This window comes from Pan troglodytes, chromosome 6, assembly GCF_028858775.2.
Source record: "Pan troglodytes isolate AG18354 chromosome 6, NHGRI_mPanTro3-v2.0_pri, whole genome shotgun sequence".
In the NCBI taxonomy this organism is placed as follows: domain Eukaryota; kingdom Metazoa; phylum Chordata; class Mammalia; order Primates; family Hominidae; genus Pan; species Pan troglodytes.
In genome coordinates, this window is record NC_072404.2 from 109,919,325 (window position 1) to 109,945,314 (window position 25,990).

Here is a 25,990-nt window from a genome sequence, read left to right on the forward strand (position 1 = left end):
GCCCACAGCGTCAAGCCTGGATGAGCTCCTGGGCCTGTAGCTACTTGCAAGGCTATTTTACCAGTGACCCTCAGAGGCCCAGCTTCGTCCTACTCTCCCCTCCCCTCCTCTCACTGAAACCTCAGGTCCCCAGCGATGAGGAGCTCATCTCTAAAGACTCGGAGGGGCTGATCCCGGATGTTAGACAGCTAAGTACTACTCCAAACCTCAGGACCCATTAAATCTCAGGGCTTCCTGGGACTCAGATCCCGCACCAACACCATTCACCCCCAGAAGGGTTCCTGGCAGATAATAGAGACGTGATGAATAATTGGTGATTGAAAACTCCAGACATGAGCTGCTCTTTATTAGTCTGTTTTGAGGCCCCGCCTGAAAACCTGAAAGCAGGCTTTGACTTTAGGCTTCACTCGGGACTGATTCCTAGTGAAGTCACTTAACTCATGTGTTGAACACCTGCGGTGTAACATGTGCAGAATGAAAGCTACATGACCTTTCTTTTCTCTTTCTTTTTTTTTTTTTTTTTTTCTGAGACAGAGTCTCACTCTGTTGCCCAGGCTGGAGTGCAGTGGTGCAATCTCACCTCATTGCAACCTCTGCCTCCCGGGTTCAAATTATTCTGTCTCAGCCTCCCAAGTAGCTGGGATTATAGACACATGCCACCACACCCAGCTAATTTTTTGTATTTTTAGTAGAAACGGGGTTTCACCATGTGAAAAAGATGTTTTAAGAGATAAGGTCTTGTTATGTTGCCCAGGCTGGTCTCAAACTCCTGAGCTCAAGCAATCCTCCTGCCTCAGTCTCCCAAAGTGCTGGGATTATAGGCATGAGTCACTGTGCCCGGCCTTGCTGTTGCTTTTGTGAAACAACCCTGCTTTTTCCTGGAGAGCCACCTCTGCACCTTCATGTGGCTTGGCTACTCCGAGAGGGGACCTGAGGCTGCTGGGTCTCCCTTCTTGTTGTCTCCATTGCCCTCCAACCTCCTTCCAAATTGCCACAGCCTCCCTCTAGGTCATTATTCCCACGGTGCCAAGCCAAATCCCTCACCCAGCTCCTAGGCTGCAGCCTTCACCCGGCCCTGCCGTGAGCATGGTCCCTGTAGAGCCCCCTGGAGGTGTAGTTTCAGCTCTTGGTGAGGCACGGGCAGCAGGCAGTGGGGCTGGAGTTCCTTCACAGCAGGTGGATGCATCTCCCACAGCCCCCATGTGCGTCTGCAGACGCACAACTCTCCACAGCCAAGCCCATGGCAAAGCCCTTCAGCACCAGAGAGGCAGGGTGGTGGGCTACCCCTGGGAGCTGGCAGTTTCCAGCAAGGCCTCCTTTGCTGAGCCTTGGACAAGTCCCGTAATCCACCCTAAATACCTTTCTTGTAGGATTGCTAAGGACAGCAGCTGACGGGACTGGGTCCTTGGTGAATGGCAGCTGTTACCGTCCTTATAAGGAAAGGTGGAGTTACAAACAGGCATTTTGGCCCCAAGAAGGGGGTGGGACCCAGAGCAGAAACGTGCTGACCATGCTTCCCCCCAAATAGACCCACAGGTGACCCCCACTGGGATTTAGGCTCTCACCTTAGGGGTCTCTCCCTGACCCACCCAAACTCCTCTCATCCCCTCCCACCATCCACAAACACACTCCATACTGACTCAGAACTATCTGATATTTATTTCCCAATATTTTGATACTTGTTTTACAACTGGAATACATGGAATGAAGGGGCTGATATGGGACCCCAGGTAAGCGTGAGGTCAGGACTCTCTAAGGGTCTGGGGTTCCCCCTAGAGGGGACTTTGGGCATCCAGTTTCAGGGACTGAGCCGGGTTGGGTCGGGGGGCAGCATGGCATCGGACGTGGTGCCGTCTGTGCCTCTCCTGCCTGCGGTACAGCCGGCGCAGGTGTTTCCGAATGGCCCACAGCACCAGGTACACCTCCCACAGCAACTCAGCCTCCGGAGTCTTCAAAGGTGACTGCGTCCTCACTTGGGAGCTGACTGAGGCAGAACTCACTGATGACTGTAAGAGAAAGAGAAGATGTGCATGCGTAAATAGCTGGGTCTAGGGAGAAACTGCCGCTAGAACGACCCATAGATAAACAGCAAAGGGCTCCCTGATTCCACCTCTCCCATCAGCCCAACTCATACATCACCTCCTCCAGAAAGCCTTCTCAGGTTGCATCAGATGTTTGTCATTTCTTTTTTTTTTTTTTAATGAGACGGGGGTCTTGCTATGTTGCCCAGGCTGGTCTCGAACTCCTGGGCTCAAGAGATCTTCCTGCCTTGGCTTCCCAAAGTGTTGGGGATTACAGGCGTGAGGCATCACACCTGGCCCATCAGTTCTATTCTTCTTTTTTGTTGTTGCTTTGAGATGGAGTCTTGCTCTATCACCCAGGCTGGAGTACAGTGGCATGATCTCAGCTCACTGCATCCTCCACCTCCTGGGTTTAAGCGATTCTTCTGCCTCAGGCTCCTGAGTAGCTGGGATTACAGGTGCTTGCTATCACGCCCAGCTAATTTTTGTAGTTTTAGTAGAGAAGGGGTTTCACCATGTTGGCCAGGCTGGTCTCAAACTCCTGACCTCAAGTGATCAGCCGGCCTCGGCCTCCCAAAGTGCTGGGATTACAGGCGTGAGCCACCATGCCTGGCCTTTTTTTTTTTTTTTGAGACAAGGTCTCACTCTGTCACCCAGGCTGGAGTGCAGTGGCATAATCTCAGCTCACTGCAACCTCCACCTCCCAAGTTCAAGTGATGCTCCCACCTCAGCCTCCTGAGTAGCTGGGACTACAGTCGTGCACCACCATGCCCGGCTAACTTTTATATATATGTATGTATGTGTGTGTGTGTGTGTGTGTGTGTGTGTGTATATATATATATTTTTTTTTTTTTTGTAGAAATGGGGTTTTGCCCAGGCTGGTCTTGAACTCCTGAGCTCAAGTGATCCACCTGCCTCAGCCTCCCAAAATGCTGAGATTACAGGCGTGAGTCGCCACGCTCGGCCTAAACTGTTTTTTTGTTTTGTTTTGTTTTGAGATCATTGTAGACTGACTGACCTGCAATTGGAAGAAATCATAGAGATCCTGTGCACCCTTTACTGAGTTCGCCTCATAGGAAAATCTTGCAAATCTATACTATTATATCATAGTCAGGATATTGACATTGATCCAATCTACTGATCTTATGTAGATTTCCCCAGTTGTACTTGTACTCACTGGTGTGCGTGTGTGTGTGTGCGTGTGTGTGTGTGTGTGTGTGTGTGTGTATAATTTTACCAAGTTTTATCCAGTATGCAGGTTCATGTATCCAACTACCACAGTCAAGGTACAGAACATTTCCATCGGGCAGGAGAAACAAAAAACAAAAACATAAAAACAAAACAAAACAGAAAGCTACAGAACATTTCCATCAGACAGGAGAAAGCAAAAAACGAAAACAAAACAAAAAAAGATACAGAACATTTGCATCATCACAAGTGTCCCTCATGTTGTCCTTTAATAACTACACTCTTCTCCCCCTATCTCTGTGGCCCCTGGAAACCACTGAGCCACTAATATGTTTGCCATTTCTAGACTTTTGTTATTTCAAGAGTGGTAGATAATATAAACGGAATCATTCAGAATATAACCTTTTAGGATTGGTTGTTTCCACTCAGTATAATTTCCTTGAGGCCGGGCCCAGTGGCTCATGCCTATAATCCCAGCTCTTTGGGAGGCCAAGGTGGGTGGATCACCTGAAGTCAGGAGTTCCAGACCAGCCTGGCTAACATGGTGAAACCCCATCTCTACCAAAAATACAAAAAATTAGCTGGGTGTGGTGGTGGGCACCTGTGGTCCCATCTAATCGGGAGGCTGAGGCAGGAGAATAGCTTGAAGCTGGGAGGCGGAGGTTGCAGTGAGCCGAGGTCGCACCACTGCATTCCAGCCTGGGCAATGAGAGTGAAACTCCGTCTCAAAACAAAACAAAAAATTTCCCTCGAGATTCACACCCACGTTACTGTGTGTATCAATAGTTTGTCCTTTTTACCCTTTTTTTTTTTTTTTTTGAGACGAAGTCTCCCTCTGTCACCCAGGCTGGAGTACAGTGGCCCAATCTTGGCTCACTGCAAGCTCCGCCTCCCGGGTTCACGCCATTCTCCTGCCTCAGCCTCCCGAGTAGCTGGGACTACAGGCACCTGCCACCACGCCTGGCTAATTTTTTTGTATTTTTTTAGTAGAGACGGGCTTTCATCCTGTTAGTCAGGATGGTCTTGATCTCCTGACCTCGAGATCCGCCTGCCTCGGCCTCCCAAAGTGCTGGGATTACAGGTGTGAGCCACCGTGCCCGGCCTTTTTTTTTCAGGCAGAGTTTCACTTTTGTTGCCCAGGCTGGAGTGCAGTGGCATGATCTCAGCTCACTGGAACCTCTGCCTCCCAGGTTCAAGCGATTCTCCTGCCTCAGCCTCCCGAGTAGCCCACCACCATGCCCAGATAATTTTTTTGTATTTTTAGTAGATACGGGGTTTCACCATGTTGGCCAGGCTGGTCTTGAACTCCTGATCTCAGGTGATATGCCTGCCTTGGCCTCCCAAAATGCTGGGATTACAGGCATGAGCCACCACGCCCGGCCCTGTCCTTTCCATCTTTTTAGAATTTTATTTATTTGTGTGTTTGTTTTGTTTGTTTGCAGATACGGGGTCTCACTATGTTGTCTAGGCTGGCCTCGAAACCCTGGGCTCGAGCGATGCTTCCGCCTGGTGTTTCAAAGTGCTAGGATCACAGGTGTGTCGCTGCCCCTGGCCAGTTTGTCCCTTCTTATTGCTGAGTAGTATTCTGGGGTTTGAAGGTATCACAGTTTAACCATTCACCCACTGAAGGACATGGGTTGATTTTGGCTATTACAAATCAAGCTGCTGTGAACATCCACATTTAGATTTTTTTTTTTTTAGATGGAGTCTCGCTCTGTCACCCAGGCTGGAGTACAGTGGCGCTATCTCGGCTCACTGCAAGCTCCGCCTCCCAGGTTCACGCCATTCTCCTGCCTCAGTCTCCCAAGTAGCTGGGACTACAGGCGCCCGCCACCACGCCCGACTAATTTTTTGTGTTTTTAGTACAGACGGGGTTTCACTGTGTTAGCCAGGATGGTCTTGATCTCCTGACCTTGTGATCCACCTGCCTCGGCCTCCCAAAGTGTTAGGATTACAGGCGTGAGCCACTGCGCCTGGCCTCACATTTAGATTTTTGTGTGAACATAAGATTTTATTTATCTGGGATAAATGCCCAAGAGTGCAACTGTTGGGTCATATGATAATTGCGTGGTTAGTTTTATACGAAATAACCACTCTTGGCCAGGCGCTGTGGCTCACGCCTGTAATCCCAGTACTTTGGGAGTCTGAGGCGGGAGGATCGCCTGAAGTCAAGAGTTCGAGACTAGCATGGTCCAATATGGTGAAACTCTGTCTCTACTAAAAATACAAAAGTTAGTCAGACATGGTGGTGAGTGCCTGTAATCCCAGCTACTCGGGAGGCTGAGGCAGGATAATTGCTTGAACCTGGCAGGCAGAGGTTGCAGTGAACAAGATCATGCCACTGCACTCCAGCCTATGCGAGAGAGTGAGACTCCATCATAAAAAAAAAAAGAGAGAGAGAGAGAAATGACCATCCTGTTTTCCAGAGTTGCTGTGCTATCTTTTTTCCTTTTTTTTTTTGAGAGTGTCTCACTGTCACCCAGGTTGGAGTGCAGTGGCACGAATATAGCTCACTGTGGCCTTGACCTCCCAGTGGTCCTCTCACCTTAGCCTCCCAAGTAGCTGGGACTACAGGCATGCATCATGCCTGGCTAATTTTTTTACTTTTGTAGAGATGGGGTCTCCCTGTGTTGCCCAGGCTGGGCTGAACAAGCTTACAATCCTACCCAAATATGAGTGCAGGTGAGCTTTCAAAATCAACATTTGATCATGTCACTCCTCTGCTCAAATGTCTTCAAGGGCTCCCATTGCTCTAAGGGTCCAATCCAAAGCTCACAACTTGGCAACCCTGCCTTCTACCAGCTGACTTTAGGCTTCAGGACCGTTCCACTCCAACCCACACACCTTGGGCCAGCTCTGCACACATCTGCTATTCTTTTCTGTTTGTTTGAGACAGACTCTCACTGTATTGCCCAGGCTGGAGTGCAGTGGCAGAATCTCGGGTCATTGCAACCACTGCTTCCCAGGATCAAGCGATTCTCCTGCCTCAGCCTCCCAAGTATCTGGGATTACAGCGGTGCACCACCACACCCCACTGATTTTTGTTTTTGTTTTTAGTAGAGACAGCGTTTCACCATGTCGGCCAGGCTGGTCCTAACTTCAGGTGATCCACCTGCCTCAGTGGCATGATCTCGGCTCACTGCAGCCTCCGCTTCCCAGACTCCAGCAGACTTCCCACTTCAGCCTCCCGAATAGCTGGGACTACAGCTGTGAGCCACCGATTCCTGGCTTATTTTTGTATTTTTTGTAGAGATAGGGTTTCACCGTGTTGCCCAGGCTGGTCTCGAACTCCTGAGCTCAAATGATCCTCCTGCCTTGGCCTCCCAAAGTGTTGGGATTACAGGCATGATCCACTGTGCCTGGCCACACATTTGCCATTCTTACTCCCTGGACACCCCTCCCACTCCCTCCACCTTCCCCTAACAACCCTTTCAAGCCAAGCTAACACCTTCAGGCCTCAGCTTTACCCTCACTTCTGTTAAGAAGGCCTTGCCTGCCCGGGCGCGGTGGCTCACACCTGTAATCCCAGCACTTTGGGAGGCCGAGGCGGACAGATCACGAGGTCAGGAGATCAAGACCATCCTGGTTAACACAGTGAAACCCCACCTCTACTAAAAATACCAAAAAAAATTTAGCCGGGCGTGGTGGCGGGTGCCTGTAGTCCGAGCTACTCAGGAGGCTGAGGCAGGAGAACGGTGTGAACCCAGGAGGCGGAGCTTGCAGCCAACCGAGATCCCGCCACTGCACTCCAACCTGGGCGACAGACTCCATCTCAAAAAAAAAAAAAAAAAAAGGCCTCACCTGACTCCTTAGGTTTGGATAACATGCCTCTCTCCTGGGGTCCTACAGCCCGCTTGACAACGTCACACTCAACAATGTGTGGATACTGAACTAGCAATGCCTATTATCTCATCTGTAGCCCTGCAAGTCTGCAAGTCTTGTTCATTGTTGTATCTTTAGTACATGGCATTTGGTGGACGCGTAGGAAATATTTTTTATTTTTATTATTTATTTTTTTTGAGATGGAGTCTCGCTCTGTCGCCCAGGCTGGAGTGCAGTGGTGCTATCTCGGCTCACTGCAAGCTCCGCCTCCCGGGTTCATGCCATTCTCCTGCCTCAGCCTCCTGAGTAGCTGGGACTACAGCCACCTGCCACCTTGCCTGGCTAATTTTTTGTATTTTTAGTAGAGAGGGGGTTTCACCATGTTAGCCAGGATGGTCTCAATCTCCTGACCTCGTGATCAGCCTGCCTCGGCCTCCCAAAGTGCTGGGATTACAGGCGTAAGCCACCGTGCCCGGCCAGAAATATATATATATTTTTAAGAGACAGAGTCTCGCTCTATTGCCCAGGCTGGAGTGCAGTGGCACAATCATAGCTCATTACAGCCTTGAACTCCTGGGCTCATGTGATCCTTCTGCCTCAGCCTCCCAAGTAGCTGGAACTACAGGCACCACTAAGCCTGGCTAATTTTTAACTTTTTTGTAGAAATGGGGTCTCGCTTTGTTGCCCAGGCTGGCCTTGAACTCCTGCCTGGCTAAGAAAGAAAACACCATGCCTGGCTAAGAAAGAAAACATTTGCTGGGCATGGTGGCTCCTGCCTGTAATCCCAGCACTTTGGGAGGCTGAGGCAGGTGGATCACTTGAGGCCAGGAGTTCAAGACCAGCTTGGCCTTGTGGTGAAACCCTGTCTCTACTAAAAATGCAAAAATTAGCCAGGTGTGGGAGTCTGTAGTCCCCAGCTACTCGGGAGGCTGAGCCAGGAGAATAGCTTAAACTGGGGAGGTGGAGGTTGCAGTGAGCCGAGATCACACTACTGCACTCCAGCCTGGGCGACAGAGGGAGACTCTGTCTCAGGGAGAAAAAAAAAAAAGAAAGGAAGAAAAAGAAAAAGAAAAAGATATTTTAAGAGACAGGGTCTTGCTATGTTGCCCAGGCTGGTCTCGAATTCCTGAGCTCAAGTGATCCTCCCATCTCAGCCTCCCAAAGTGCTGGGATTACAGGCTTGAGTCACTGCACCAGGCCAGGAAACAATTGTTGAACAAGTAATCAGAGGGAGGGGTGAGTCACTGGGGGCTGGGGAAAGAGGGAGGGGGTGTTAGGATGGTGCTGACCTTCCAGCTGCACATCTGCCAGCCACTCTGCAGGGCAGAGACCATGAGCGTGGAGACAGACTTGACGGCCGTCCTCGGCAGCTGCAGTAGGGATTGGCCCTGTTGGCCCAGCTCCACCTCGGTCTCCTCTGTAGTCTTGGCCAACACGCAGGGATCTGCCAGCTCGGGGGACTCACCCAACTTGGGCTTAGCCTCTTTTGGGAGCTCGACCAACCTCAAAGTCTCAACCACCTGGAGAGTCTTCTCCATCTTCTTCAATGAGTGTTTCTTGGAGTCAGGGTGTCCTGAGATGGTTGGTTTAATTTTCTGCCTCCAGAAGAAAACCTGAGAACCAAGACACAGAGAGGAGAGACAGGAGAGAGGGGCAGGGCAGAGACAACACCATCCACAGAAAAGAAGGCACAAAAGGGATGGAGCAGTGAGTTTCCTGGCCTCTCTTCCTTCTCCTCCAGCCCCTCCCCAGCTGTCCTTTCCTTCCTCCCCACTCCATCTTGTTTGGCCACAGGCCAGGAAGGGAGGGAACCCACGCAGTAAGGGGCTACTGAGACCCATGCCCTCATCCCAGCGTATCATGAGGACAGAGTGGTCTCAGAAACTCACCCAGGAAATAATCCTTTGCCAAGCCCGTCTAACCCATCGGAAGAACTTCATGACCACAACCATCTCTCTTGATGGGAAAAACACAGAAGAAAGGGCAGAGCTAGCATTTGGTACGGTGGGGGTGGCGGGTGGGGGATGGGGTGGGCTGTGGGCCAGTGACCACCTCTTGAGGGGTCTCCTGTGAGCTTCAAGCACAGCAGTAAAGAAAGAAGTAGGAAATCCTGGGGGAAGCCCCTCCTGGCAATGAATCCCAGACCTTTTCTCCCCTCCCTGGGACAGGGAGAGGAGTTGAAGTAGGTGAGAACCTACAGTGAGGGAGAGTTCTAGACCATTGTGAGGCTGTCTGGCCCTGACCCCAACCCCCGAGGCCCTGCCCAGACCCACAGAGTCCATCTCTTCCACCCTGGCTCTTCTTCGCTCAGATCCAGGGAAAATAAACTAACACGTAACAAACTAATAAGCACTGTTCCTGCATCACGTCCTGCAGTCCCTTCACAGCAGCCCTTCAAGATAGGTATTATTGTTAGTGCCACTTCACCAAAGAGGAATCTGAAATTCAGGAAAGCTGAACGGGGTCGGGCATGGTGGCTCATGCCTGTAATCCCAGTGTTTTGGGTGGCTGAGGCAGGAGGATCACTTGAGGCCAGGAGTTGAAGACCAGCCTGGGCAACATAGTGAGACCCCCCCCAACTCACTATGTTTAAATTTTTCAAAAAAAAAGTTTAAATCAGTTGGGAGTGGTGGGGTGTGCCTGCAGTCCCAGCTACTCAGGAGGCTGAGGCAGGAGGATTGCTTGCGCCCAGGAGGTGGAGGCTGCAGTGAGCCATGATTGTGCCACTGCACTCCAGCCTGGGCAACAGAATGAGACCCTGTCTCAAAAAAAAAAAAAAAAAAAAAAAAAGGAAGGAAGGAAGGAAGGGAGAGGAGGGAGGAAGGAAGAGAGAGAGAGACAGAGAGGAGAGAAAGAAAGAGAGAGAAAGAAGAAAGAAGGAAAAGAACAAAAGAAAGAAAAGAAGGAAAGAAAAAAACCAAAAAGAAAGACAAAAAAGGAAGGAAGGAGGGAAGGAAGGAAGGAAGCAAGGAAGGAAAAAACTTAAGAGAGCCAGGTGTGGTAGCTCACACCTGTAATCCCAGAACTTTGGGACGCCAAGGTGGGAGGATTACTTGAAGCCAGCAGTTTGAGATCAGCCTGGGCCATATAGCGAGATGGTCTCTACCAAAAAATTTAGGCCAGGCGCAGTGGCTCATGCCTGTAATCCCAGCACTTTGGGAGGCTGAGGTAGGCAGATTACTTGAGTTCAGGAGTTTGAGACCAGCCTGACCAAAGTGGTGAAACCCCTTCTCTACTAAAAATACGAAAAAAAAAAAAAATTAGCTGGGTGTGGTGGTGCACACGTGTAGTTCCAGCTACTCAGGAGGCTGAGGCATGGAAATCGCTTGAACCTGAGAGGTGGAGGTTGCAGTAAGCTGAGATCTCACCACTGCATTCCAGCCTGGGTGACAAGAGCGAAACTCCGTCTCTAGCTGGGCATAGTGCCACATGCCTGTAGTCCCAGCTACTTAGGAGGCTGAAGTGGGAGGATCACTTGAGCCCAGGAGTTGAAGACTGCAGTGATCTATGATCACACCACTGCACTCCAACCTGTGCAACATAGCAAGGCCCCATCTCTACAAAAATAAAGAAAATTAGCTGAACGTGGTGGCGCACACCTATAGTTCAGGGAGGCCAAGGCGGGAGGATCACTTGAGCCAGGGACGTGGAGGCTGCAGGGAGCTGTGATTGTGCTGCTGCACTCTGGGCATCAGAGCAATACCCTGTCTCAAAAAAAGAAAGGAGAAATGAAAAAAAAAAAAAAGAAAAACCAAAGAAGTTGCCCAAGGTTATGAACCTAGGGAAACCTAAGGAGGCAGAGAGTCAGGCACTCCAAGACAGGCCAGCCTCCTTGGAGGCTGCTGGGGCCAGGGGATCCCGGGGCTAGGGGCCTCCTGGGGCTACAGCTGCAGCTCTCGCCTCTTCCCCACTAGATGGGGTCCTTCTCCATTGCTGCTGACTCTTCCGCCTGGGACCGGAGCCCAGGCTGCCAGGGAGGGGCCAGCTCACCCACAGGGCCCGTCCTCAGCTGGCCGGGGGTGGGAGCCACGGCGGCTGGCCAGGCCTGGCAAGGGCACCGTGTGCCCGGGGAGCCTGGCCCACACTCAGCCCCGAGACAAGGGGCCCATTCAGGGCCCCCCGCCCCGCCCCCAAGCAGCCACCCGGATCCAGCCCGCAGAGGGGACACACTGGGAAGCCGGGGGTGGATCTTGGGCAACCACCAAAGACCTTATTGTTTCCCGGTCCCCCCGCCCAGCACGTGGGCAGACGCCCCCCCACCCCCAATCCTCACTTGCCCCTTCCCAGGACCCGAACCGCTGGCTCCCTTCTCCAGCCTCTGTCTCAATTCCTCCGTCTCCCACGCTTTAAACCTCCCCAGTCTGCAAAAGATCTCAGGGGAGCCCTAAACGGCAGGCACGACCCCTGAGTCTGAACACAAGCAACAAACGAGATGTCAACCTCCAAATTCAAGTTTCTTCAGAGTTTTTAATTATTATTATTATTTTAATAACAACCTGAATCCCAGAACTTCCAGATACTGTCCACACTCCCTCCTCTGGGCACAGGAGAGGAGGCACCTCAAGGGAACAAGATGGGGGTGGGGTGTCTGCCGGGGAGCCTCCGACTCCCCCAAGCCGTCTACTGCTGGGGGGTCCCAGGAGGGAGGGTGGGGGTTGGTTCCCTCCCAGAGGGGGCTCCCTCTGACGCCCCGTCCTGAAGCCCTCCCTCCTCCATCAAGGCTGGGGATGATGAGGAGATGGGGCAGGGGCCGGGGGACCAGGCCATTACTGAGCCTTGAACTCCCACCCCGGGAACACGGGGACATTAAAGCTGCATAGGAAGAGGGGGCAGGCGGCTGACACAAGGCCGGGCAGCCCCAAAGGCACATTGTAAGGGAAGGGAGGCTCAGACGGAGGGCCCATTGGGCGCAGGGGGCCCAAGCCGTGGGACCCCCGAGGAGGGCAGCTGAGCCAGCTGCTCCGGGCTGGCCAGGGCACGCAGCAGCCCATTCTCCTGCTCCAGCGCAGCGTTCCGCTCCGCCAGTTCCCGGATCTGCTCCTTCAGCACCTCCACCTCCTCCCGGACCGCAAACATGAGGTGGGACTTCACCAAGTCCTGGGGGCCCCGGGACAGGCACAGCGTCAACGGGGTGGGTGCCTCATCCCCTGCCCAGTGCCTTGAGGGCCGGGGTGGGAGACAGTCCCCAGTGTCCAGAGGATGAGGGACAAAGCAGGGAAGGGACAGGGGAAAAGGACGAGGGACAGAGGCAGAGTCAGGGCTCAAAGACAGAGATGGGGACCAGTAGCCAGACTAGAGGCTGGGCAAAGTCAAGGGTGGAGGTGGTGGCAGGAGGGGGCAGAGGATGCCCAGCAGGGAGAGGGATGGAGGAGCTGGGAGTTGGTGTTCCCTGGTAAGGAAGAGGACAGGGCTGGGGTGGAGGGATGGCTTAAGGGGGCCAGGATCTCCTGGGACCAAGATGGCTTCTCTTACCATGGCTTGCTCGATTTTGTTGTCAATGCCAACCAGGCTTCCGGAGCCACTGGAGAGACACAGGAAGGTGAGGGGAGGAGAGGAGGAGCCTTCCCAGGTGCTGGTTTCTTGGACCACAGCCTCCCGCCCACACCCCCCTGTACCTGTGACAGTAGAGAATGAGGGAGAGGAGGGTTTTGTCCATCCCCCTGCGGGTTGAAGGCCGCTGCCCAGGGCCTCCCAGGCCCCGGTGGGGCGGGGGCCCAGATGTCCCTCGGATGGGGGACGCACCCCGGGGAGAGCAAGGGGAAGAGGCACAGCCCCTTTTTTGGGGCGGCCCCGGAGCCATCCCCACCACTTGGGTCTCATAAGACGACACCAGGGACTTGACAGAGACCCCTGGCTGGGCCATGCCCAAGGGGAAAGGGTCCTTAGACACCCCCCCAATGGAGAGGGATGCAGTGAAGGGAATGCCTGGGGGGCTCAGAGCCCCCCGGGCAGAGCGGGGTCTGGCTGGTGCCAGGCAGGCAGAGAGGAGACAGTGCCTCGGGGGTGCTGGCCTGAAAGATATACACCACCCCCCCAAGGGCAAGGCCTGGCTGCTATTGGCTCCTTGGGGACACGGGGACCCCCCCTCCCTTCAGCTCCTCGGTGGGCGGGAATTCCCAGACACGGTCAGTGCCAGTGTCCCCTTCTCACCCTGGCACCAATCCCAGAGTGGAGGGGAGGGGGCCGGCCGAGGAAGTCAGCTGGTGGCTGGGCCAGGGGAGGGGCATGGGGCAGAAGCCTGGGTCTGAGCGGGGAGTGAAGGGTGTGAAGGGAGAGGAAGGGCCTGGCCTTCGGAGGCCCCTCGCCACCTCCGACCCCATCCTGTCCCCTCCATCACTCAAGGCCTTGGGAAAGAGGGTGGAGGTGGCTGGGGTAGGGGGCGTTCTGATGTGCTCGTGGTCTTCCATAGATCATGAGCGCTCTCCCACCAAAAAACCCCACAAGGCTCACATCATGGGTGACCCCTGGGATCTGGCCAGAGGGTCCCTGAGTCTCCAGAGAAGACCAAAAATGGGAAAGGTTACCATGGCAACAGAAACTGAGCCCAAAGCCCTAGAAGATGAATACAGCGTAAAGGCCAGGCGTGGTGGCTCACACCTGTAATCCCAGCACTTTGGGAGGCCAAGGTGGGTGTATCACTTGAGGTCAGGAGTTTGAGACCAGCCTGGCCAACATGGGGAAACCCCATCTCTACTGAAAATACAAAAATTAGCCAGGCGTGGTGGAGGGTGCCAGCAATTCCAGCTACTCAGGAGGCTGACGCAGGAGAATCGCTTGAACCCAGGAGGTGGAGGTTGCAGTGAGCCGAGATCATGCTACTGCACTCCAGCCTGGACGACAGAGTGAGATCTTGTCTCAAAAAAAAGCCAGGTGTGGTGGCTCACGCCTGTAATCCCAGCACTTTGGGAGGCTGAGGCGAGTGGATCACCTGAGGTCAGAAGTTTGAGACCAGCCTGGCCAACATGGTGAAACCCTGGCTCTACTAAAAGTACAAAAAATTAGCTGGGCGTGGTGGGGGGTGCCTGTAATCCTAGCTACTCTGGAGGCTGAGGCAGGAGAATCGCTTGAACCTGGGAGGTAGAGGTTGCAGTGAGCCGAGATCGTGCCACTGAATTCCAGCCTGGACAACAAGAGCAAAACTCTGTCTTAAAAAAAAAAAAAAAAAAACCGCCTATGGGCCTGGGACCTGGGTCTGGGGTCTCAGAGGAAGCGAGGGTTTGAGGAGAGGAAGGGAAGTGAGCTTGGAGAAGGGACACTGGGAAGAGGAGCAACAGGGCTTGGAAGAGGGCTGGGAGTCCGGGGTGACAGGGTCTGGCTGCAGTCTGGGAAGTGGCCACCAGAGGGCAACTCAGGCCTGGCTCAACAGCCCCCAGGGCCGGGCTCCAGGCGGGCTCCACGACGTTGGGCTCCTGGTCCCAGAACCTGGCTCTCCCTCAAGCCCCATTCTCAGGCCCCACCTGCGCAGGCCCTTGTGCCGACCTCATCCTCCAAGGCTCCCTCTCCCACCCCTCAGGCCCCAGGCTCTTGCCCTGAGGCTCCCGACCCACCCTTGCACCCCTGCACTCTGGCGCTGTGGCGGGATCCCCAGTCCTGCCCTCCAGCCCCCAGCTGGGCCCCTCTTGGAGCAGGGGCCTCATGGCACTGCAGCCCACATCCCTGGACTCCCTTGTAAGCCCTCCCTCCTGGCTGTCAGCTCAGACTTGCTTTCCTGCAGGGGGATCAGCACTCAATTCAAGGTGACCCCTGGATAAGGTCCTGCAGCCAGGAAGGGAGCACAAGGGAGCTGGGAATTTTCCATTTCTCATCCCAGCTCTGGGTGCAGAAGGCGCTGACAGGTGGAGCAACTAAGGAGGTGACTAGGCCTGAGCGAGCAGGATGGGGTGGGTGGGGGAAGGGCATCTGGGACTCTTGGGGTGGTGGGAGAGGAGAAGTTGAAGGGTGGAGGTGGGTCTGCCAGCAGGAGGGTCAAAGTAATTTTCGAGCTATTTCAATCAGCAACACTTGGGTGGAGATGGAGCCACCACAGAAAGCCCAATACCGCCCCACCCCATTAAACACTCACAGAGACCAAAGGGGTTGGATACACAGGGATAGGAACATGGGCCCTGCTGGGCAGAGACTCAGGGGTAAAGATGTCAAGTAAGGTGTTCATTCTCACCAGAGATAAAGGAATAATACAGCAATAAACGTTTGTTAGCCAACAGGTGACTGTCTTCTGTTTGTCTAGCGCCTGGGAGTTTTTGCTCTTGTTGCCCAGGCTGGAGTGCAATGGCGGGATTTTCGCTCATTGGAACCTCCACCTCTGGGTTCAAGTGATTCTCCTGCCTCAGCCTCCAGAGTAGCTGAGATTACAGGCATGAGCCACCATGCCCAGCTAATTTTTGTATTTTTGCCGGGGAGCCTCTGGCAAAATGGGGTTTCACCATGTTGGCCAGGCTGGTCTTGAACTCCTGACCTCATGATCCACCCACCTCAGCCTCCCAAAGTCCTGAGATTACAGGTGTGAGTCACCGCGCCGGGCCTCTATTGGAACATTCTAACACACACTTCAAGGGACCAGGGCTCTGGCAATGCAGGCCCTTCCCTTTAGGACCCCAAAGCGAGGGGTTGTGGGCACTGTGCTAGAATTCTTTGACAGGGTCCGGGGGAGGAAAGTAGGGGCTGCTGAGACAGGATCGACCTCCACCACAAGCCCAAAAGCAAGTTTGTATGGATTAGAAAATGCCCCCTTCTTCGAGATCCTTAATGCCATCTTCTGGAAAACTGTCGGGACTACAAGCATTGACTGTGATTTCAAATATGAGCGGCACCCCCTGGAGTTAGTTGTGCAGTGTGTGACATGCACAGTGGGAGACTTAGCCCTGCAGGACTCTTGGTCCTGGGGCGGGGACAGCCCTAGAAGCTGGTCTTCCTCTTTGAGGGTCAAATAAAACGGCCTCAACATGAAGATGAGATAAAAAGCAGGACACCTGGGAGAAATGGGGAGCCTGGGATCTTGGGGACAGGGGCCAGCCCTGCACACTCTCCAGTGGGTTCAGGGGATCCCCCAGGGCCTAGGTCTGGGGCCAAGAAAGTGTCATCCAGCTGCCCTGTCTCTCCGCTGTCCCGGATCTGTGGTGTCTTTGGGGCAGGGCTGGGGAGGTCAGGGAGGGGGAAGGGGGGCTGGCTCCCTGCCCTGCTTGGGAGAGCTGTCCCTGACTGTCCTAGAGAGAAAGGATATCGTAGACCATTGCCGCCACCTCTTTGCCTGGGACACAGGCATCCCAGTAGGACAGTGGAGAAGGTGTGGCTTTGGAGTTGGACCCAGGCTCCAGCTGCAGTCCAGCCACTTAAACTAGCTGGGTGGCTCTTGGGCAAGTTTCTAAAACCCTCCTGGCCGGGCGAGGTGGCTCACACTTGTAATCCCAGCACTTTGGGAGGTTGAGGTGGGTGGATCACCTGAGGTCAGGAGTTTGAGATCAGCCTGGCCAACATGGTGAAACCCCGTTTCTACTAAAAATACAAAAATTAGCCAGGCGTGGTGGCATGCCCCTGTAGTCCCAGCTACTGGGGAGGCTGAGCCAGGAGAATCGCTTAAACCCAGGAGGCAGAGGTTGCAGTAAGCCAAGATCGTGCCACTGCATTCCAGCTTGGGAAACAGAGCAAGACTCCATCTAAAAAAGAAAAAAACAAAAACAAAACAAAAAAAACCTCCTTCTCTGAGTCTCAGATACTTCATCTGGCAAGTGGGAGAACAGAACTGCTTTTTAGGATTAGAAGGGAGAAGGCAGTACCGGACCCAAGGGAGGCACTGGATAAATAAATGTACCTTTTCTTTCCCAAGTCCCTGGGATCCATTCTGTATAATGCCTGGATCCCCCAGGCCGGTCACTGCCCCCACCCCCATTCCTTCCATCCACTTCTTCACACCTTAATTACCTCCTGCCTGCCAGGAGGGGACAAGGATTTCCAGCCCTGGGGCACGTGAGCATTCTAGATTCACCTGCACCCTCTGTTCGCCCATCCCCAGATTCAGGGACTGGTCAGGCGTCCCCAACTCCCTCCCTGTGATCCAGGCACTGAACATCTCAGCCCACCTTCCCTCTTAAGAGGGAGGTCCCAGGCCACTGGCATCCTGTCCTGCCAGCTCTGTGCACACCAGACAGGAGAGGTGGGGCCTACATGTCCCATTCCTAGGGGGCAGGGGGTGGCCCAACCCAAACCCGCTGGCCTGGCAGGGTGGGGCTTGAGGGGCTGGGCTGGGACAGATCCCCAAGAGCCTTGGAGCACAGCAGGGTGAAGTGGAGGCTGGGAACCGGACCGGTCAGATTGGGGTGTGCAGGGAGGGGGTGGGATGGAGGGAGGCAGGGAAGGAGGGTACAGGGGAAAGACGGAGGCCTCAGGAGGTTGAATCCTCTAAGACAGAGACAGCAGGAGGCTGGGCTGTGAACTCAACAGGGGTGGAGGAGGGACGGGGAGTCCTCTTGCCAGGGAACCTCCCAAGTGGGAGAGGGAGAGGGCGGGAAACGCTGAGAATAGCAGTGATGGCGGCAGGTGACTCTCCCGGCCCTGGCCAACCTCACACCTCGCACATTCCTGAGAGTGGGAATGGGGCATGCAGAAGCCACCCAGTCCTGCCCAGCCCCGCCCAGCCCCACCCAGCACTGGCACCCTTGCCCTCCATCCCACCAGCTCCTGGCCACCTCCTTTGCCAGGTCCCTATCCTCCCTGAGGCCGCAGGACCCTATCAGTGGTGGGCTTGAGTCCCTGATCCCAGCGAGTGGCCCCTGATCTGGGGAGGACAGGAAGGAGCGACTCCCATCTGGAATAGGTCCCTCAGGCACCCACTCACCCACTCTCGAAGCCCCACCCCCAATTTCCTTCCAAGCAGGAAGTCCCTCCCCTTGAAAACCTCCCACGGGAAGTCCCACTCCTCCCTCCAAAAGAAAAGCGGTGACTCCCCAGCCCTTCTGCCCGGTTCCTATCAGTCCCCGGGGAGAAGCAGGCAGCCTGGCTATCTCTGGCTCACGATTCTGGGCCTCCCTTTTCAGCTTGCTGGCTTTCTTAGGAACGGTGACACCTGGCCCTGAAAACCCACCCAACAGAGCACTGTCCCCTAAAGGGAGAACCCCAGAAAGTCGCTCTCTGCAGTGCTGCCCCTGCCCCTTTGCCGTTCCTAGCTCTGATTCTGTTCCTAGCTGGCCCATCTTAGGGACTTGCTTTCTCGGTTCTAGAAATCTTAGGATCCTAAAGTAGACCCTGTGGGCTATCAGGATGTCACGCTCCACAGGTGCTGTTAGGGAGTCCCAGTCCTTTGTTAGGAGAGGAAGAGGGAGATGGAACTGGGAGGAAACTGATTTCCATTCTTTTTCAGTTTTTTTTTTTGTTTTTTTTTTGAGGCGGAGTCTCGCTCTGTCACCCACGCTGGAGTGCAGTGGTGCGATCTCGGCTCACTGCACCCTCTGCCTCCTGGGTTCAAGTGATTCTCCTGCCTCAGCCTCCTGAGTAGCTGGGATTACAGGCACGTACCACCACGCCCGGCTAATTTTTGTATTTTTAGTACAGACAGGGTTTCACTGTGTTGGCAAGGCTGGCCTCGAACTCCTGACCTCAGGTGATCTGCCCGCTTCAGCCTCCTAAAGTGCTGGGATTACAGGCATGAGCCACCATGCCCAGCCTACTTCCTTTATGTATATATATATATATATTTTTTTTTTCTTTCTTTCTTTCTTTCTTTTTCTTTTTAGAGATGAGGTCTCGCTACGTTGCCAGGGCTTGGTCTTGAACTCCAGGCCTCAAGCAATTTTCCTGCCTGGGCCTCCCAAAGCACTATGAGTACAGGCGGGAGCCACTGTGCCCTGGCCTGATTTGCTATTCTGTCTAGAGCATGCATTTGCCAGTGGGTTCCTGGGTTGGCCAGATGATCTCTAAATCTGCAAGAGCTCTGGAATCTGACAACAATGACTCCCTTCAGACTCTAAAAAAGTCTGTGACCTGATAGTTCTGAGCCAGGGAGTCCCACCCAGCCCTCTCCACAGAGAGGGAGTGGGTCCGAAATCAACTGTGTGCAGTGGCTATGCCCAGGCCAGGTTTCTCTAAGAGGTCCTCTCCAAGTTCAACCTGGGGGAAGGATGCCTACCAGGCACTTTCTTACAGCTACCCCGGGTGCTGGGCGGGGAACCTGAACCCCACGCCCCACCACCCCACGAAGCCCACCTACCTATCATCGTCGCTGTCTAGGTGACCACTGATGGCCAACATGGAGTGGGCCAGGCTGAACTTCTGAGCTGCTACTGCTCCGAAGGGGTCTGGAGATTTGTGAACCAGGCTGGCATCGTGGGCGAAGTAGAGGGCCGGGGAGCTGGGGCGAGAGTCAAGTGGGGGCACCTGGAGGCGGAGAGGTAGGAACCATCACATGAAAAGAGAAAAGAAAGGAACCAGCTGCCTTAAAACTTGCCTATTAGCCTTCCTCCCTCTCCACCTCCCCACTCTCTTTCAAGGACCCAGGAGTCCTGTCCCCGCAGTCCTTCCCTCCTCCAGCTCTGGAGAAGGCATTAGACAGGTACTAGAAGCAAGAAGTGGGTCAACCTAAGGAATGGGAGGAGTGGTGTATGGGACATTAGAGAGAGTCTCCCAAGTGGGAGGAGGGGGTGACTGATGGAGGAACCCAGAATAGACTCCAATGCCCCAGCTCCCACTGGGCCGGGACCCCTAATCAGAGGCTATGCAGAGTGTCTGCCTTCTTTTATGTTTTATTTTTATTTTTTTGAGACAGTCTCACTCTGTCACCCAGGCTGGAGTGCAGTGGCACAATCATGGCTCACTGCAGCCTTGAATTCCTGAGCTTAAGCGATCCTCCAGCCTCAGCCACCCGAGTAGCTGGGACTACAGGCATGCACCATCATAACTGGCTAATTTTTTATTTTTGGTTAACACAGGGTCTCAGTATGTTGTCCTGGCTGGTCTCAAACTCCTGGGCTCAAGTGATCCTCCTGCCTCAGCCTCCCAAAGTGCTGGGAGAATGAGCCACCGCTCCCAGCCTGTGCCTTTACTGGAGTCTCGCTCCGTTGCCCATGCTGGAGTGCAGTGACGTGATCTTGGCTCACTGTAACCTATGCCTTCCAGGTTAAACTGATTCTCCTGCCTCAGCCTCCTGAGTAGCCGGGACTACCGGCACCTGCCATCACACCTGGCTAATTTTTTTATTTTTAGTAGAGACGATGGGGTTTCACCATGTTGGCCAGGCTGGTCTTGAACTCCTGACCTCAAGTGATCTGCCCGCCTCGGCCTCCCAAAATGCTGGGATTACAGGCGTGAACCACTGCACCCAGGCTGCCTTCTTAAAATGACTCCAATGTCACCTCTTAGAGAGGCATTTCCCCATCATTCACTGGTCTACTGAACTATTTCATTTTTTTATAGCACCTAACATTATCTGAAATTAAAGTATTTATTGTGTCTCTCCCCTGCTAGAAGGTCAGTTTGCTCAGTAGCTATTTGTAGAATGAATGGATCCTCAGAAACTGCTCCTCCATCCCCTCACCCACCCCCAACTCTCGCTTCCCCTCTCAAACTTCTCGGACTCAGGTGGAATTCTGCTCCCGCGCTCTGCCCTGGGGTTGGGGGGGGAGCTGGTTGTGGAGCTGGGGGGAGGCGGAGCCTGGGCGTGGACCTGCATAGCCCAACAGGCTCTGGGGGCAGCAGCAAAAAGGGCGGGGGTGACAGGAACATGACAAGACGCCTCTGTGAGGCCCCGGGAGGCCCCAGCTTCTCAGAAAAGCCAAGAACAGAGAGTCCAGGGTGGTTAAGGGACAGAGCAGAGGAAGGGGGCCCAGGTGGTGTCCCCTGGCCCTTCTCCACCACTCCCCTCTGTTAAGAGGGAGAAGAGGCATGAGGGGACGTGGAAGGGAGACAGACTTTTGGGCAAGGAAATAGCAAAACAGATGTGTGCAAACAGAAGACCGTCAGGAGGTGGGGGAAGGCTGGGGAGTAGGGGGCACTGAGAGAGAGAGGCAGGGTCTGTGGCCCCAAGAGAAGCTCAGGCCAGGCTTAAGGACAGAGAGCAGGGAAGCTGGAGGCCAAGGGGGTTTGCTTTGGAAGAGTCTGGGGACAGGACAGGAAGAGAAACAGCATCTTCTCCCCTGGGGTGGGTGCTGAATGCAAGAGTTCAAGAAGAGTTGGGGGAGGGGGGGTAGGAGGGGGCATCATGAGAGACGTGAGCTTGAGGCCAGGAGGGGTTTGGGGGGAGCCAGTCCTGACCGGTCCTGACAGGACCCAGACATCCAGTCCCAGGTTATTTTTATACTGTGGTTTGTGCCCAAGGCCAGGAAGGGGAAAGAGTTCGCATCCTCACACTCCCTGCCTTTCCCCAGACCTCCGAGGTGTTATATTCTCCCACAGGACAGAAGTATCCAACCTTCTGTCTCTGGCTGCTCACCCCCACCACGGGGACCCAGGCATCCTGCCCCCACAGCCCGGACTTGTTCCTCTTTTGGAGACAGGAAGGAGAAAGAGTATGGGACTGAACTCCCTTCTGGGGCTCTTCTCTCCCACTCCACAGTGGTCACCCTCGAGTTATCAATCACAGAGAGGCTCAGATGGACGGGGGTGAGCCAGACAACTGGGGGGGTGAAATGGATCAACCAGCAGGCCCCCTCCCTGTCCCTGAGAGGTGTTTCCCCCACCCAATTTCTCAGTGACACTTGGCTTACAGCAAAGCTGGAGGCAGGACTGAGATGGGTGGCTGGGGGAAAAGAAAGACCCCCACATTCAGGATGGGGCTGCAGTGCAGAGACTGGCAGCGCACAAGGCCTACCTTTTACTTTTCCTCCCCAAATCCTGGCAGCTCCTCCCCTAGGGACCCAGCTACCCAGCTATCCAGCTGGGGCCTCCACCCTCATCACCTAGAGGCAGAGGGGCTGAGACCAAGACAGAAGAAGGCCTGATGAGGGGGCCACATATGCTACAGGCTACATGAAGACCAAGACAGAGAATCAGAGGCCAGGGAGAAAGAGAGAAGGTGCAGAAAAACAGGAAGGAGGCTGAGACAGAAAACGAAGGAGGAGGAAGGGGCTTCAGAGTGACCTGGCAGGCACAGAGAAGAGGGCTATCTGATCTTATAAAGTGATGGAGAAGGAGGAGGAGGAGGAAGAGGAGGGTGAGGGGGAGGAGGAGGGGGAGGAGGAGGAGGGAGGCTCAAGATAGAGGTTAGGCCAGGGCTGATGGGCCAGCCCTAGAACCCAGGTCTTACCTGCCCCATCTCTTCTGGAGCACCCAACTCCATCCGCAGCCGCATGTCTACAGCTTTCCTCCGGGACAGTGGAGGGGTCCTGGCCCCTGAGCCCCCAGCCTCCGCTTCCACCCTCAGAGAGGGCAGGGGCGTGGCAGCCCGGGATGTGCCCGCACTCTCACCGGTCTCAGGCTCTGGGGGGCGCTGCTGGGGTGAGGAGGCCGACAGTGGGGGTTTCTCTGCCTTGGCTTTGCTGGGCACCACCAGCTGGCCCAGTCCCCCAGTGAAGGAGCGGGCCTGAGGTCCAGGAGAGGTGGGGGGTGGACGGAGCCAGGAGGTGGGGCCCTGAGACAGGCCTGACTGTGGGGTGGGGGCGCCCAGGCCGAGGCTGGCCAGCTCCAACCTGGAATCCAAAGATCTGCCCCCGGCGCCCCCTGAGGCCCCTCGAATTCCCTCCAGGAGTCGGCCGAAGCTGTGGGGCTCCAGGTCTCGCTCATAAACATCCACACACGTCCAGCGACCGCGGCGATAAGGCTCTCCCAGGCCGTGGGGCAGCTTCACCACCCGGAAACGGGAGGAAGGGGCCCCAGGTGGTGGGGAGCCATTCCGGGGGGTGCCCTTGCCCCCCGGATCGGGGCTGGGCTCCCCATTGGGCAGGCGGGGCGGGGGCCCAGTTGGGGGCTGTGGGGTAGGGGGATCCGAAGCCCCTGGGCTCCCCGGGCCCTCATAGTCCGTGGTGACGCTGGTGATTTGGAAACTACTCTTCTTCTTGCCCCCGCTCATGGTCCCTGGGGCTCAGGGCTGGGCCAAGGTTGGGGGTGGGTTGGGGCTCCTTGAAGGGGCTCAGGCACCCCTGGAACAAGGGGGCCACATGGCGGGGACATCCGAGCCCCTGGGGACGTCTGGGTCCGACATGGCAGGAGGGCCTGGCGGGAACCGGGGGTGCCTGCTGGGTGAGGGGAGAAGAGGAGAGGGGAGGTGGCGGGAGGGGGGAGCAGGGGCAGGTTTTTCCTGCTGCTGTTGCTGCTGAACTCCAGAGCTGAGTTTGCAAACTGGAAAAAGAGGGAGAGAGAGAGAGAGAGTGTGTGTGTGTGTGTGTGTGAGAGAAACCAGTGGGCAGGCCACCTCCGGGGCTTCCTCTCCGGGGAGCAGAGTGGGGGAAGGGGAAACCGTCAGAGACCCAGAGACAGGCAAGAGATGACAGAGACCAGGGCAGAGGGGACTGGATCCAAGAAGGCACTCAGAGTAGAAAGAGGCAGATGAGTCCCAGAGTTGGGCATTTCTCGCCTGGGATTCTGACTCAGGGGGCCCGTATTGTCCCAAGAGCTCGGACTCCAGGGCCTGGGAGAACCAGGGTGAAGCAGCTCCCCAGCCTGGCCCGGCCACTCAGAGAGACCTCTCCTGGGCCTCGAGCCCCCACCCTCACCCCAGCTCCCACATCTCTGGGGCAGGCCCTGCCCGGCTACCCCCCAGCGCCCCACCCAGCCCTGAACCCTACCTCTGGGGTCTCGGCCACTGATCTGAGCCTGAGGGTCCCGGCGCCTAAGAGGTCGGGCTGTCCGTTCCCTGGGGCCTCCTGGCCATGGGCAGTGGCGGGGCACGCAGGCGGCGATCAGAGGCTGTCCCGTCCTCTCCGGGGGCCGCAGCTCATCCTGCCAGGCATCTCCGAGGAAAGTTTGCTCTCCGGAAAAGAAGGAACCCGCGCCTCCTCCGAGGAGCCTAGGAGCGGCCTCTGAAGCCCCAAGGGTCTGGAGACTGATGTGGGACGGGGCGGCCGAGCCCCCCTCTGCTCCGGGTGGCAGCCAGCGAGTGGGTGTCCCGAGTCTCCTCCCGCGTGACCCTGCTGGGTCCGTGTCTCCGCTCCTCGGCTCCCCTGGGTCTCTGCCTCTCCGTCTTTCTCTTTCTGGGCTGTTGACAACCCCCACACCAGGAAGTCCTGCCTCCTCGGGCCTGCTGACTGCTTCTCTCCTCCTCCTCCTCCTCCTTCCCCTCTTCCTCCCCTTCCTCCTCCCTCCCTCCTGGGGCTTCCCGCCAGCTGGCCCGGGGCCAGGCCTGCCACAGCCGCTGCTGTTGCAGTTGCTGCAGCCACTGCTTAGGCTGCTGCTCCTGGGGGCCCCAAACAGACTCCCTTAACCCCACACCTGCCGGGCCCTAGCCCCACTCTTGCAGGGAGGGGCTGCAGAGGGCGGGGCTCGGGGAGAAAGGGGAGGAGCTTGCAGGGAGGCGAGGGATTCCCTTACTTGTAGTCAATTGCTGCCATTGGCCTAGAGACACACAGAAGAGACAGAAGGCACAGGCCGGGAGGTGTGCTGCATGCCCACCCAGAAGTTCCCAGTCCCTGCTGTGGGGCGGCTGTGGCTGTTACTGTCATTCTCCTTTGGTTTTCACAGCAACTGCATTATTCCCCCCATTCCTTATTTTTAAAAGTGGATTATTGCCGGATCCCGGTGGTGGCTCATGCCTGTAATCTCCGCACTTTGGGAGGTCGAGGAAGGAGGATCGCTTGAGACCAGTTTGGACAATATAATAGCAAGACCCCATCTCTACAAAAAATAAAAAAAAAAAATAGCTGGGCATGGTGATGTGCACCTATAATTCCAGCTACTCCAAGGTGGGAGGATCGCTTGAGCCCAGGAGTTCGTGACCAGCCTGGGCAATATAACGAGATCCCCATCTCTACAAAAAATTTAAAAAATTAGCACTTTGGGAGGCTGAGGCGGGCGGATCACGAGGTCAAGAGATTGAGACCATCCTGGCCAACATGGTGAAACCCCGTCTCTACTTAAAATACAAAAATTAGCCAGGTGTGGTGGCGGGCACCTGTAGTCCCAGCTACTTGGGAGGCTGAGGCAGGAGAATCACTTCAACCTGGGAGGCGGAGGTTGCAGTGAGTCGAGATCACGCCACTGCACTCCAGCCTGGCGACAGAGTGAGACTCCATCTTAAAAAAAAAAAACAAAAAACTGAGTGTGGTGATGTATACCTGTAGTCCCAGCTACTCAGGAGGCTGTGAGGCAGGAGGATCTCTTGAGCCCAGGAGGTTGAGGATGCAGTGAGCCAAGATTGTGCCACTGCACTCCAGCCTGGGCAACAGAGTGAGACCATGTCTCAAAAAAAAAAAAAAAGTGGATTATTATTATGAAAATTTTCAAACATGCCATGCAGACATGGGGAGACCATGCAAACTCCACACAGATGGTGGTCCCAGCCCAAAATCAATTTTTAGAAAATCATCAATGTTATAATGAAATGACATTCAATGAAATGACATTGTGTGGGGGCCAGCTGTATTTTGCTGGACTATTTGAAATCAAATCCTAGATGTTATACTATTCCCCTTTCCCCCAACCTGCCCCCGCCTTTTTTTTTAGAGACAGGGTCTCTCTCTCTCTCTGTTGCCCAGGATGGAGTGCAGTGGTGCGATCATAGCTCACCACAGCCTGGAACTCCTGGGCTCAAGCCATGCTCCTGCCTCAGCCTCCCAAGTAGCTGGGACCACAGACACACACTACTACGCCTGGCTAAATTTCTTTAAAAAAATTTTTTTTTTTTTGGTAGAGATGGGGATCTTGCAATGTTGCCCAGGGTGGTCTTGAACTCCCGGCCTCAAGTGATCCTCCTGCTTCTGCCTCCCTAGTAGCTGGGACCACAGGTGTATACCACCATACCTGGCTAATTTTTTAGTTTTCGTAGAGACAGGGTATTACTATGTTGCCCAGGCTGGTCTCGAATTCCTGGCCTCAAATGATAC

The 25,990-nt window shown here is 55.0% G+C and overlaps 2 protein-coding genes across 4 annotated transcripts; both read right to left on the reverse strand.

The window, feature by feature from the left end:
• Positions 1-1,636: 1,636 nt before the first annotated feature.
• Positions 1,637-9,399, reverse strand: SPACDR (sperm acrosome developmental regulator). 2 transcript variants are annotated; one of them, XM_016946201.3, is made up of 4 exons: positions 9,084-9,399; positions 8,921-8,987; positions 8,321-8,644; positions 1,637-2,006 (listed from the first exon to the last, which is right to left on the reverse strand). In XM_016946201.3, exons 1-4 carry the CDS (start codon positions 9,311-9,313, stop codon positions 1,773-1,775), a joined length of 855 nt encoding a protein of 284 aa, XP_016801690.1. In that variant the 5' UTR covers positions 9,314-9,399; the 3' UTR covers positions 1,637-1,772. The 2 variants fall into 2 exon arrangements, with proteins under 2 accessions (XP_016801690.1, XP_016801689.1); XM_016946200.3 differs by having other exon boundaries at positions 8,921-9,399.
• Positions 9,400-11,478: 2,079 nt separating this feature from the next.
• On the reverse strand, positions 11,479-24,426 carry TSC22D4 (TSC22 domain family member 4). 2 transcript variants are annotated; one of them, XM_519260.9, is made up of 5 exons: positions 23,738-24,426; positions 22,261-23,291; positions 19,231-19,397; positions 12,504-12,552; positions 11,479-12,128 (listed from the first exon to the last, which is right to left on the reverse strand). In XM_519260.9, exons 2-5 carry the CDS (start codon positions 23,020-23,022, stop codon positions 11,919-11,921), a joined length of 1,188 nt encoding a protein of 395 aa, XP_519260.2. In that variant the 5' UTR covers positions 23,023-23,291; positions 23,738-24,426; the 3' UTR covers positions 11,479-11,918. The 2 variants fall into 2 exon arrangements, with proteins under 2 accessions (XP_519260.2, XP_016813376.1); XM_016957887.4 differs by having other exon boundaries at positions 12,504-12,646.
• Between the last annotated feature and the right edge of the window lie 1,564 nt (positions 24,427-25,990).